A 13,446-nucleotide genomic window follows, 5' to 3' on the forward strand; every position below is an offset into this window, starting at 1 on the left:
GGGGATACAGCTGGAAATTGTTTTGGCTATCCTTTCTATTGCAAATCCATGCTGCTGCTTCAGACAAGCTGTAGTCACAGTGTGTTCTGCTTTATCTTGAGCAGAAGAAGGGGATGATTCATTTTCACTGTAATCTCCCATCATCAGGTAAGCTTCCCTGGTATATTACTGCACTTTCCTATGGTTTGTTTGTTCCCCAGCTGCACTGGTTGGGGTTGAAAACCACATGCAGAGTGCCTGAACACAGCTTAGCAGTGTGTAGGAGATGATACACCAAACAGCCTGTATCTAGGACAAGGGAATAACACCTCTGACTTTGTCTCCTGATCCTGTCCTGATGCTGTGGTCCAGAGCATCCTCCTTCCTGCATCATGAATAGAAATGCTTAGCATCCTCTGCAGAAATCAAGCTCACTGTGCTAGGGGAGCCCTTTAGTGAGGTGGATCATCCTCAGGGATGCAGAAGAGCACCAAGGATGCTGTCCTGCATGCTCTGCACAGGCAAAGTAGGGCTTGGAAGCCCATGGAGCAGCTGGCATTCTCAGCAGTGGCAGGATTGGGTCACCTCTCTGAAAACACAAGCAGTCACCTGGAAAATACAGGCAGAAAGTTTCAGATAAGTTAGAGCTTACCTTCATCTGCAGTGACTGTAGTTATTTTTGCTCATCATCAAACGAAGATGATGGATATAGGATTAAAGCAAAGGGATGGTGTGGATACATGAATTATGAATTTTGCATCACTAATTATTGCCTAAAATAGGACGATACACCAAACACATGTAGGGTAAGTGTTCTCTAGTCTTGAAGGGCTGGAAATGACACCATTTTCTTTGTATATCCTAAAGTCAATTAGGCAACTTTCCCTTACCTATTTGGCATCTAAGGGTTGCTAATCTCTGGGGATGGCTTTTGCTTCTGGGGTTTGGCTGCTCATCCTGAAGGGCTTCACTGGGGTTTGATTCTCAGGTCAGTGCTAAGCATTTGCCAACAGGAACATGACCTCTGTATCCTTCCTACTTCTCACTTCTTCATCACTAGGTACCCAGGAACTTGCAACATGGCATTACTAGTGTCTTACCCAACTTTCCTGGTTTCCACATCAGAGCTTTCAGGCAGGAGACTTGGTTTCTATAAGACTCTCAAGGCAGAATTTGGCTACAGAGGGTGGAAAGAATGGAAGGAAAACACTTGTGAGACCTAGTGCCCAGCTGCATTGCTGTGTTTATTGTGGCCAGGGCTCCCAGGCTTACCCATCTTGGTGCTAAGCACACCCACACTGATGGGACATGCTGTACACTGCTCTCCATTCCTGCTCCAGCCCAAAGAAACGTTAGTCTATCACCTGGCCAGCTGCTGATATGCAATGAGATCCCTGTCTTGCACATTGGACTTCTAGCAACACCACTATCACTGTATCACTCTGAGGTGAGATTATTCAGGTTTCCTGTGGGGCATCTGCAGCATCACTGCTGCACAGAAGGAAGTGCACCCATAGACCACAAATAGAGATGTTTTGATGTGTGTGGAACAGATTTGGGCATGCCCAGCTAGACAGTTATCATTTCTGCTTCTTGGAAAACATCTCTTGGTGTCTGATTTCCACTTATCCTTCTGGAAGTGATGGAGAGGGTCCCTTTTCCTTCAGGTGCTGAAGTTTGGAGGGTGAAACTCACTCAGTCCCCACTTTATCCTTGGGTAGTGTTAGAGCAAGGTGTTTGCTCAGATATCTACATTCTGAGAAATTACTTCAGTGAGGTGAAGGAGATTTACTGGAGGTTATTTAACACCCTCCAGCTTTGTTGTTAATTTATGTCAGTTCCTTTAAATATACATAATTGCTGAGTCTAAATGATGAATGGTGGTGAGCAAGTAAACAGGAGACAGAACCCACAAATACTTCAGTGTTCATTTGTTTTCTAAGCCAGGAAGATGGGGAAGATGCTACTTCTGTGTCATGCTTCAGCAAAACCCAAGTTAACATTCCAGAATCCTCTTCCTCTGTCTACAGTAAGTATAGCATTCACCCTGTATGATGTGGGCAGAGAGAAGAGAACCCCTGCTGTGGTGTCCAGCAGCTTATTGAAAGGAAAAGGGTCAGGAAAGCTGGAACCATACTTCTTGTTTTACTTTTCTGTGGCTGCAGACCTATCTTTGCAGCAACAGGAGGTGGGTCCAGCATCAGCAAGCTTGGAGCACTTTATGGGGGCAGACGAATTGACTTGCAAGGCAGAAGATTGCCTGCTCGTTTTGTCTGAACAATGTAGTTGGCTAGACTTTGCTAATGCATATGCCTGTACCCCTTGTATTTAAGAAACCTTGTACTGAGCATATATATATATCAGGGTTCAAAAAGGATTCAGTAATTCATTGACAGATATTACAGCTCTTTTTTATGCACCCAGAGCGAGAGCAGAAAGACGTCAGAAAGGTATTATAAGAGAGTGAGCGTTTATCTGAAATGCTATTTATATTTCATTGAATTGGCTGAAAAGGACTGCAGAAGGCCAATAATGAACAAGGGAAGCAGGCAGGCAGGCAGCCATCCCACTGTGCACAATGGATGGTGCCTTGATGGATGATTTAATGACTCCAGCGTGTGCAGAGGGACCAGAGACCAGGTGGGAATACTGTGTGCTCAGGGCACAGCTTGAGTGAGGAATGAGTGTGATGCAGTGCCTGTGTTCTCCCCCTTATGCACTCCTATGGTCCTTGTGCCCCTGGTATTGATTCTCATGGGGCTGTTTCTTGTTGTGAAGGCAGGAGCCATCCCTGCTTTCTCTGGGTTCAGTTCTCCTCTGGGATGCATTAACTCATCTGATTTGCATCAAGCCCCAGTCGCTCACATTAGCACATCCCTCAGGAAGGAGCCTGACAAGTGCTGTTGTGTTTAACTGTTTTCCCTAATACCATAATTCCTGGAATGGGCCAGGAAAAAATAGCTCTGAGTCTGAAGCTGGGAAGAGATAAATCTGGGGGATGCTCAGGGTAAGGGAGCAGAAAGAAGGAAGAAAGGTTTTAAGAGGTATGTTTGTCCTTTACAGTGAGGTGGCTGTGAACAGTGGGAATTAAAACCAGCTGCCCATGTCATCTTCTCATATATATGCAAGGCTAAGCCACCAATGCCAGGCATCAGCATAAAATCTGCTGCAAGTGAAGAGGCAGACAAGTGCAAATAAGCCCTCCATGAATTTTTAGTGGTAGATCTGCCAGATCAAGTGTTAAATGCTGACCTCCTGCCCACGTTTGGCTTGTCTGTGTAAAACCAGATTATCAGTGAGGTCAGTGCAATCTTTACTGACTGTAACCTCAACCTCAGCTTGTGTGACTTAGTGGATATAGAGTCCTCCAAGTGCTTTGAGTACCTTCATACAGCCTGGCTTCCCCACAGAACATGAGAACTGTACATGGCTCTCTGACCAGCCACTTGCCTAGTTAATATCTGAAATACCAGCTTGCACTGCCTTTGCATATTCATCTCGGGATGATGGATGCTCTCTCTGCAGGGTCATTTTGCTGAACCCAGAATCAAGAGGACAACTCAATATGAGTTACACCTCTTGTTCGCTTTATTGATCACAATTGCCTATATTTATACAGTTATTGATAGCTCACACGCTACTAAACACTCTTTCATTGGCTACATTTGTTTGTCCACACGCCTATCTATACATAGCTATTGGCTGAGCTAGAATTTCCATGTTAGTCTCTGCGTCTGCTTACAATGGCTCAGTGTATTATACTTTGATAGGTACACAATAACTGACTGTATTAAGATTGGATACATAATCAATAGCTTGCTGTATTAGTGGATACATATACAGTGTAGCACAATAGCTTGCTGTGCTAGTGGATACATATACAGTGTAGCACAATAGCTTGCTGTGTTAGTGGATACATATACAGTGTAGCACAATAGCTTGCTGTATTAGTGGATACATATACAGTGTAGCACAATAGCTTGCTGTGTTAGTGGATACATATACAGTGTAGCACACAGCAACTAAGATACAATTTGGTTACATTAAGTGTAACTTAACTAACAGTTCACTATTGTGTCTTAGCACATCCCAGTTTCTTCTTATCTTGCTTGCACTGCTGCCTTTCCTTCTTTACCCACAGCTTTCTTCATCCTCGGTTCATGTCAAGCTCCACGTAGGCACTTGCTGACTTAGGATTGTGTCCTGCACTCCATAAATGCCATTTTCTAATGCTAAGAGATGGGGATTGGGCACAAGATGCCCACTGCTTTGCAGCCAGTCCATAGCAGGTCACTGTCATTCAGTCAGTTTCAAGCCTTCATAAGAGTCAAAGCCAGGGATTATTCAGCCCCTCATAATTCACGTGCCCATGCTCTATCAGCCATTGTTCCACAATGGAAACTGTCCAGCTCACCTGCAGGTCTTTTGTTGTCGAAGCAAAGCAGTGAAACGTCTCTTTGGAAAGAGGAAAGAAGGACAAATCCCCACCCTGTGATTGCATGAAGTGCCATCAACAATACATATGCTGTACAGGACCTGCTTCTGAGCACAGAAGTCCCAGGTAAGAGCCTCAAAGATGTTTAAATAATCTTATGAACTTTGGCATGTGCTAAAAACTCCTCCAGTGACATTTACCACTGTTCCCGACCCCAAACACTGGGAATGATTATCTTTTACTGGCACGTGTTCTGTGTTGAGATCAAGAGGCTGTCAAGCTGCATTTCATTTATTTGCATTACAGGAGGAAAGATCAAATGGAACAAACATAATCAAACATTTACTCTTCTCCCCCTTTGATGCTCCCCTTGTAAACACTTAGAACCTGACAGCATCTGGGGCAAACTTTCCCCCCCCCAACCCAGCTTCAAGCAGCACTAAAGCAGGAACCTAATAGGGGGTTATATGTCTGACAGAGGCAGTGCAATAGCAATAGCTCTGCAGGGATGGATGCAGCAGACCAGATTTGGGCTTGCCTGGCAGGCTGCTAGCTATTTATGGCAAGGCAATAATGGGAGAGAAACACCACCACGCTGAGCTGTGAGTTGGTAACGCTTGGCTCTTACTTCTTTGAGATTAAAATGAGTACCCAAACTGCAGGGCATTGCAGAGACCTTCCCAGGCTTCCTGACTTGTATTTACAGCTGGCTCTCAGTGACTGCTATATAAGGTCTTCTAACTAAGCCTCTCTCATTAGCCCTTTCTCAGCCACCATACCCTCTTGCTCCTTATTGCCAGAGTTGTTTCTTTTGTCTAGGTGAGGGTGAGAATTAGGTCTTCTTTAGAACTGAAAAGGCCCACAACAGTGCTCAGACAAACTGCAAGTCTGTGTTGGTAAGGTTACTTCTGATCTGCAGGTTGTATGAACACAGCAGTCAGGTTTGGGTTTCTGCACTAAAACCAAGCAGCTAAGGGAATGTACTGCATTGCCAACGATCCTAGAATCATTTAGGTTGGAAAGACCTGTAAGATTGTCAAATCCAACCATTAACCCACCCTTGCCAAGTGCACCACTAAGCCATATAAATCACTCTCTGGCTCTATATGGTCAGTAGAGAGGATGCAGTTCACCTGATCTCTGCTTTGCAGAGAGCCATCCTTAGTAGAAAATCCAAAGCCACCTACTGCTGCCAACCATAACAACCGGACCTCTTGTCTTCCCAGAGGTGCACAACCTGCCATGCATAGGCATGCAAGGTCATCCAGCTGTATTTTCCATGGGTTCCTTATTTGAAAGGCCTAAGAGCTGTCTGTCATACCTACAACTAAAGTGAGGCGTGCCAGTGATTTACATTTCCAAGAGCACAGATATCAACAGCTCTTGCAAGCTGGAGCAGTTAATTTCATTAAAGGTGGCAGAATGAAGGGTAATCATCTCAGTTACAGCTGGGCAATAGCTTGGAACACATTTTCAGCTATGAATGTAGGAAAATACCAGTTCAAAATGCTTTCCCTGCAGCTCTGAATGACAATGAGATGGAGAGTCTGAAATAGATGCAGAACTTGAACCGAAAGCAGCAACTGATAAGGAAACTGGGGCAGAGGGAATGACTCAGTTGGCTGTGGTGCAGTAGCAAATCCACATGGGGCTTTGGAAATGTTCATCCATGCCAGTGATAATGCACCAACCGCAGAGATGATTATGACAGTCAGAGAAAATCAGAGAGCAGTAATGAAAAGTAACCAATGCCAGGAACCAGTGGGAACATCAGAGTCAAAGGGCACAAAGGACAACGCTTTGAAAATGAAAGGGAGAAAAGGGACTGAGAGGATCTTTGATCTAAAGGCTTCTTCCTGCAGGTTTTCTCTCTCCAGACGCAGACATACAAGGCTTATGACTATTCCCCTAAGAACTGAACAGCACGTCAGAGACGAGAGAGGGGGAAAGGGACAGAATGTCTTCCAAGATAACATTTAATCATCATTAAAATGCATGCATGAATGTGACAAATTAAAAAGCAACATCTATCATAAAATAGGTATGTAACAGAAATCTGGTCCAACAGTAATAAATAACTAAACAGTGTGCAGTGGCCAGAATAGGGTAGATAAATACACACTGACAGCTGATCTCCTTTCATAAAATGACTATCCCCTATTTCAAGAAGAGTGTGTCTCCCTTTTTCAACCAAGTGGTCCCTAATCCTGACAGATGACATATTGATGCTCATGCATCCTGTTCTGGGGCCTCATGTGAGTATTTTCTGTTCTCTTTTTGGTGTTTTTTTCAATGTATTTGCTATACACATAAGCAGGTCTTTAGGGACTAACTATAGAAAGCAGTGTTGAGAGGAACTCCATCCTCTGTCTCACTTCAGACTCTCAGTGGCAGTCACAGGGAAGTGGCCCCTTTGGAAAATGGTGACTCTTAAATTGTGTTTTAAACCTTTATTCAGAGAATCAGAAATCCCAACTTGGTTCCATCACATCTCTATCAGGGGCAGCAAAGGTAGAGACTGAAACCTTCCCTGTCCCCTGGTGTATTTGTCACCACTGCCCAAGCCAGTGTGCATGAGGTGTCAGGGGCTAATACGAAGTACAAGAAATGGAGGAGTGTTATAAGTCCTTTAAACCTCAGCAACTAAACTCCTTCTCTTGGGATGAGCCATGGGGGCTGCGTGTCTGCACTGGCTGCCCTGCTGCTATCTCCTCTGCCTACATGGAAATTCAGGTTAATTCTGCTCGGCTTCCTCTGCTTTGCCTTGGGGTTTTGGCAGCCACACATGTGCCAGTTTGTGTCCGTTCTGCCTGAACTGAGAGAGGTTTGAAGGTGCAGCAGAAGTTCAGGTTGGGAGTTACCGAGTGAGGCACACCATGGTCCATGTGTTGTCTTGTGTATGTGTTTATTATCACCAGCCCAAACTCAGTTGACCCCATGTCTTCCCTCTAGCACAACTGATCTGTGTGTCTGCAGCGCTGCACCATTGCCAGGCCACAGAGGGCTTCCCAGCTGCAAGAGATGGTGTCCTCTCTGTACCTCTGGCTCTACACAGTCCTCACCCCCTCTTCAGAAGGGTACCCATGGGCACCCAGAGAGAGATGGAATGCTGATTGCTGCCACACTCCTGATTCCTAGGTAAGCAGCACCCCCAGAGTCACCCTTGTCCCATGTTGTACACAAGCCTGATGGAAGCATCAGCGATCAAATCCCTTCCTCTGGGACCAATCTAATGTGGTTTTAGCTCCCATTAACATTATTCATGCACTTGCTAATAATAAGCAACAACATCATGTACTCTGCTGAGTACCAAAATGGCTTTAGGTCTTCACTGTCTTAGGGACTTGGAAGTAATCTAAAATCTACTTGGCAAGAGGCTTGCTATGTGATTTGAGTGGGAAGGAGGAAGATTTAACACCGGGAGGGGGAGTGTCACCTTCCCAGCTGGCCTCTGTATCTGTACATGCAAATGCTTCATTTGTCTGACCAGACTGCATGTTTTAAAAGCCTTGGGTTTTTTCTCTGCTTGGTTTAAGAGCTTGGCTAATGCAGAAGGAACAGCTCCGTGTCACACACGATCCTGGCTTATTTTACCACTGTCTCCTCAGCCTGAAATGAAAGAAAATAACAGAGCTGATTACAGGCTCGAGCTGGATGCTGCACAGGTTTACATGCCTGGGAGCAGCTTAGCATCTATCTATATACTTCTGTTTAGATTTGTGTTTTGCCATAGATATGAAGTGGAAACCATCCCAAAGACCTCTCCGCTAGGAAGATTTTTTGCTTGCCTATTATTAGCTTTTGCAGCAAGCACTCATGAGCCAATATGCAGAGTTTTAAAGGACTTCAAAATGTCATTGGGAACCAAGTGATATGTGTGTTAAAAAGGGTTTACTGGAGCTGCAGTCACTGTAGCACAGAGGCTTTTTATAGCAAGTTTTTACAGCGTTAAGGAAAACATCCTGCAGATTTCAGTGGGATTGCCAGATGGGTAAGGTACTTTGCACTATGATTTCTGTTTATCTGCTATTAACAGAAAAGGAGCCCAGCATCGCTAGCTAGAGGGAGGATGATAAGCAGGAACAGGGCTGCAAAATGCAGGCAACAGTTATTACCTCTATTTTGGGTTGGGTTTGGGGTTTTTTTTCCTTCTTTTTTAGAAGAAAAACATACATTTGAAAGCTGATGGCTTGGTTTAGAGAATGGAAATCTGGAGGGGCTTGTTTTCACACTGGAGTTTTTAACAGTTTGGGGTGGTTTTCACCCCAAATCCACTGTATTATGTTATCATTGTTGCTAGGCAAATCCTGCTTGTCAAAGTTGGGCAAATGTTCCAGGGCTGTCCCTTAAAATGCCACAGGCCAGGCTCCCAAAGAAAATAAGTGGTTTACAGAAACTGCCTTAAATACTAAAGCTCACCTGATCCCTGAGTGGTCATGTTGATATGCAGGAATGTCTGAAGATTGGCAGGGAATCACTATTTTTAGTACATTCCCTCTATTTTCCTTTACAATACCCTTTAGAGTCTACTTTATTTACACCTGGGAAGCATTTAGGGATGAGGAATGAGGCTGCTTCCTCATTGCATCCCATGCCTGCAGCCTGCCAGGCAAGGAGCAGAAAGCAGAGTAGCCACGGCTCACTGGGGGATGCAAAACACTTGCTCAGGGTATACAAGAAGGCAGAGGTGGGACAGAGCTTTGTCCCTCCAATGCCTCAGCCCTACATCGTACCCTTAGACCCATCCTTGCATGCACAGTGCAGATCGTTCCCCTCTGATGTCATTGAACATGTTTTACTCTGCTGTTGCTCCAGGCTGGGGAACGGCTGCGTCCTGCCTATCAGAGGGGGCGGAGGGATAGGGAGAGGGAAACCTTTGGCTGTTGTGGCTGCCGGAGCAGGGGAAGCTCCGGGCTTTGCAAGCCTCGCCTGCAGTAAACGAACTCAATGAGCCCCGGTTCCCTTTCCCTCTTCCAGCTCTCAGCCTGGTCCTCCCCAGCGGAAGCCCTGCTTGGAGCTCGCAGCCGGAGATGGATGCTTCCCTCTGCCTGCGGAGGAGGGCAGAGGCGGAACGAACAGCAGGGAGGAGGGCTCCGGAGCTGGTTCCTTTCTCCCTTCGCAACACGGGTTGCTGGGGGAGTGTCTGCGTTATTAATGCTCTGGGAACGGCTGTGGTTTCAGGTCAGCCATCCGCTGCTACCGGCGGAGACACGGGAGCGCTGAGCACGGCTCCTCCTGCAGCCCTCTTGGTCCTCCCAGGCCGGCAGGTTGGGAACAGATGTAAATGGGGCAATGGGGAGGAGGGAGGTGAGCACAGAGCAGCCCCGGGGCATCCTCACAGCCTGGTCATGGGGTGCACAGGTCTATGGGACTCGCTGGGTTGTGGTGGGTGTCTGCACAGCCGCTCTCAATGACCTGAGAGGGGCTGAGGGGGTGTGCGAAGGGCACGGGCTGGGTGAGCACCCTGCGGTGTGCGAGCAGGGGAACCTCCATGTGCCCCATGAGAGAGCAGTCGTGTGTCCCCAGCTGAGAAGCAGTCCCTGTGTTACATGTAGCTACATGGGCATGCACATCTCCATTCACCTGATGAGACAAGGATGCAGGATGCTCCCTGAGCAATTAGGAACATGTGCACCCTTTCCCACCTGATTTCTGCCTTTTTTTTCCTTCCTTAGGATGAGGGGATCTAGGCAAACATCCCTTAATTTGTTCTGCATCCTCTGGCTCCTGCTTCTGCTGAAGGCTGCCTCTTCATCCCCTCTGCTCCAAGGAAATGACCCACCACCCTCTTTGCTGCCCTCCAAAGGACACACCTGCATTGGTATGTATTGAGGTTTTGTTTGCTGATGGTCTAGTTCATTCGTTACCCCCCTGGTGAGCTGAGAGCTGCAGTGCACATCATAAATCACTCCTTTATCTGTGTCAGCAGCTGTACTGCACAGTGCTCATAGGCTTTGGTGAAACAACCACCGAAGGTTTTGCAAGGCCACGTGAGGTCTGGAGTTACTTTATGATTTTGTTTGTGAGTGGCTGCTTCCCAAAGTTCACGTTTTCTGCAGGGAATGGCTTCTTGCAAAGCTGGCTGTGTAATGTCTATAGGGCTGGGACCTGGAAACAAGGCGTTGTGGGGTCCTGGTGCTTGTTAGTGTTTGTGATGCAGTGTGGTTAGTTGCAGGAAGGGTTAGGGTTTGACCAAGTTCCCTGAGGCTCACCCAGGGTCTCCTCATTGATTTCAATGCCTGGGAAACTCTAGTACAGTTGGTCCATACTTAGGCCAGGAGGCTTTGTGGTCTGGATGGTTGTGTCTGGATAGCCAAGTTGCAATAGCTCTTTCCTCCTATTGAGTGCATGCATCTGCAAACAAAACAAGTGTTTTGGCCACCCTCTTCTTGTGTAACTGCAGTGGCTGTGGTGATTTCCAGCACAGCTATAGCTGGAGGTATCCCATAGCCTCTGCTAGTGAAGTGATTCTCCAGTAATACTGAAGTCAACATAAACTGTACGTATCTCTGCATCAGAAATGCCCTTGGAGTTAGACTCTGTATGGTTAGAGAGATGTGGTAGCTTATATTTTGTATGTAAGCAAGTATTAACCATGGGTATGTCTTATGCATTAAGATCAAAAGTATTATTTCATCTTCTTTTAGCCTTCTAGGGCACTTCCATGCTGCAAATAGAAACCCTGTTTCTCCATGGTTTCTGCCATGGTTCTCCATCTTGCAGAAGGAAATACAATTCCTCTCAGCCCCAGGTTATTTTCAGTGTGGCTCTGGGACCGCAGTCAGAAATAACCATCCTAAACTTGATAAATCCCTGGGTTTGCCTCCCTTCTGCACCATTCCCAGTGCCCCTGTGGATTCAGGCACCAGCAAGGCAGCGTGAACTGAATGCAGAGTGAAGCTGGGGAGATGAGGGCTCAGCTGCTGGCCCCAAAATGAGGGCAAGCAGTGAAAAGCAGAAATGAATGTGAAGGAATGGCCTGGTTTGGGCCAGCAGCCAGTGACAGAGCAGCTGCCAGAGCCAGGGGGAAGTGGTGGGTTCTGATGGTAACATCAGCTGTTTGGATGGCGCAGGGAAGGCAGCTGGAACCCTAACCATTTACATTGGAGTGTTTTGAACACTGGGTGTGAGTGTTGGCTGCCCCTCCTGTCCTATTGATCCAGCAAGGCTCTACATTCCTAAAGCGGCTGCACATTGCATTGAAGTTGCCATGCATAGGATCAGTTGTGGGGTTTTGAGTGCTCTTTGCTGTTTAAGAGTGTGATACTGGATCTTGGACAAACCAGAGCCTGATTCTCCTTAGCATGCTCTGCAGACGTGCAGAGGAGCTGAGTGATGGCAGGGGTGTAACTGCTGGGCAGGGCTGGCAGAGATTCAGATGTAAGCAGCTGGTCTGGTTTGTGAATGTGAAGATCTGAATCAGGATATCAAAACAGGCACTCACATGAGGTTATCTAACAGCAAGTATGGGTGGGATGGCTGGTATCACATAGGGTGGAAGTGGAGGAAACTGTTTCAGCATCACCTATAGATCACCAATTAGCATTAAGCTCTTTATCCACCCCTCCCATTCCCCTGAGCTCCTCGCTCTTATGATTTCCTCCATTCTTGTACCAAATCCCACCAGATTGTGGGTCCCATTGCTGGGACCACAAAGCATCTCCCTGGAATATCTGCTCAGTGAGGAGGAACCAAACCCTGCCTCCCTCCCCAGTTGATCTCTCATTCACATTGCTTGACTCAAGACTGAAACAGGCTGTTCACACCCCTGTAAACTGCAAGCTAAAAACAATAGCAGAGCTGCTCCTGCCCTCGCAGCATCTCCATGCCTCCTCTGGCCTCATTCAAGCAAGTTCACCTCCCTCTTATGTTCACTGATGGGCTGCACTCCTGACTGGCTCCTGAAAGCACTGGCAAGCCATCTGTGTCTCTTCCTTTTCACAAGCAGGGAAGTGAAAGCACTGATTTGGTGACCGGCCCCTTAGGAGCAGGAATTAAACCACAGTCAGCGTTCTCTGTAGGAGGAACATCGTGATTTCCCTTCAACAGCTTGACCCCAGCCCCTGCTGGCTCAGTCTGCCATCTGGGAAGGCACTGGGAGAGAGCATGAGAGCTTCCTCTGGGTCTTCTTGGCCTTACAGATTGAGGCAGCATTATTAACAGGTGAAGTGACTGCTGCCAAATATACAGGAGGTTTCCTTGAAGCAGTGGGTTTTCCATGCAAGTTAAATGTGTGCTCAGGTGTCACATCTTTCAGAGTTATTGGCTTCTCTTTCTCTGAGGGAAATGAGGTGGCTGCACATCGAACAGTCACTTCTGAGCCCTCCTCTGTGTGTACCACCTGCATGGCCACGATTGCTCTGTTGCTTGCTGAGGTCAGTCAGGAAATGGTTGTTCAGTAGCAAAATCAATACAGTATTTCTCATTAAGCTTTTCCATGGGAAGTATCACGCTTCCTGAAGAAATAGGTAGAAATCTTATGACAGGGATGTGAAACGCAGCTTGAATGCGATATGACTTGGTTGCTTCTTCTGTTCACCTTGCTAGCAGTGCTCCCTGGGTAGGCACCATCTGCACCAGTAGACTCTGGACATACTGTGAAAGGAGCTGATGCCTCAAGGGGACTCCCCTGTCCTTAGCATGTCTGATAAATGTATTTTGGGTAGGAACCTATATGCCTATATAGGGAATAGGGCTGGAGGAGAGGAGGGTGTGCATCCAGGGAGCTGCACAGCACGCTGAATGGTTCAAACAACTCATAGGGGAGGCTGGCCAGAACATTTCTGCTTGCAGATTGTTGCTTGTCTGAAAGAGAAAGTGATGTATTTACAGCCACGTTCACTGTGCTGGGAAACGTTTAGATGGAAATTCTCATCAGCCTCAGGAACTGTAGAAAAAATCACATCAGTTTTGCTGCATTTTCTTGGGGAAGTCGACAGCTTCATTCAGAGAAAGTCTTTTAATAATGGACTTGGTGTAAAAAGAAAGCGTTTGGAAAGTGTTCTCACCTAAAATGGGACTTACACTGACTG

The 13,446-nt window shown here is 46.7% G+C and overlaps 2 protein-coding genes across 3 annotated transcripts in view; one reads left to right on the forward strand and one right to left on the reverse strand.

The window, feature by feature from the left end:
• The window catches only part of ANLN (anillin, actin binding protein), an 819,922-nt gene that overhangs the window by 715,751 nt on the left and 90,725 nt on the right, over positions 1–13,446 (reverse strand). The gene's annotated exons all lie outside the window — the stretch shown is intronic.
• AOAH (acyloxyacyl hydrolase) overlaps positions 10,091–13,446 on the forward strand; it is a 52,911-nt gene continuing 49,555 nt past the window's right edge. Inside the window, exon 1 of the mRNA XM_034062068.1 lies at positions 10,091–10,235. Coding sequence (XP_033917959.1) covers positions 10,091–10,235 — 145 coding nt within the window. The remainder of the gene's footprint in view (positions 10,236–13,446) is intronic.

The sequence above is a fragment of the Melopsittacus undulatus genome, chromosome 1 (assembly GCF_012275295.1).
Source record: "Melopsittacus undulatus isolate bMelUnd1 chromosome 1, bMelUnd1.mat.Z, whole genome shotgun sequence".
Classification (NCBI taxonomy): domain Eukaryota; kingdom Metazoa; phylum Chordata; class Aves; order Psittaciformes; family Psittaculidae; genus Melopsittacus; species Melopsittacus undulatus.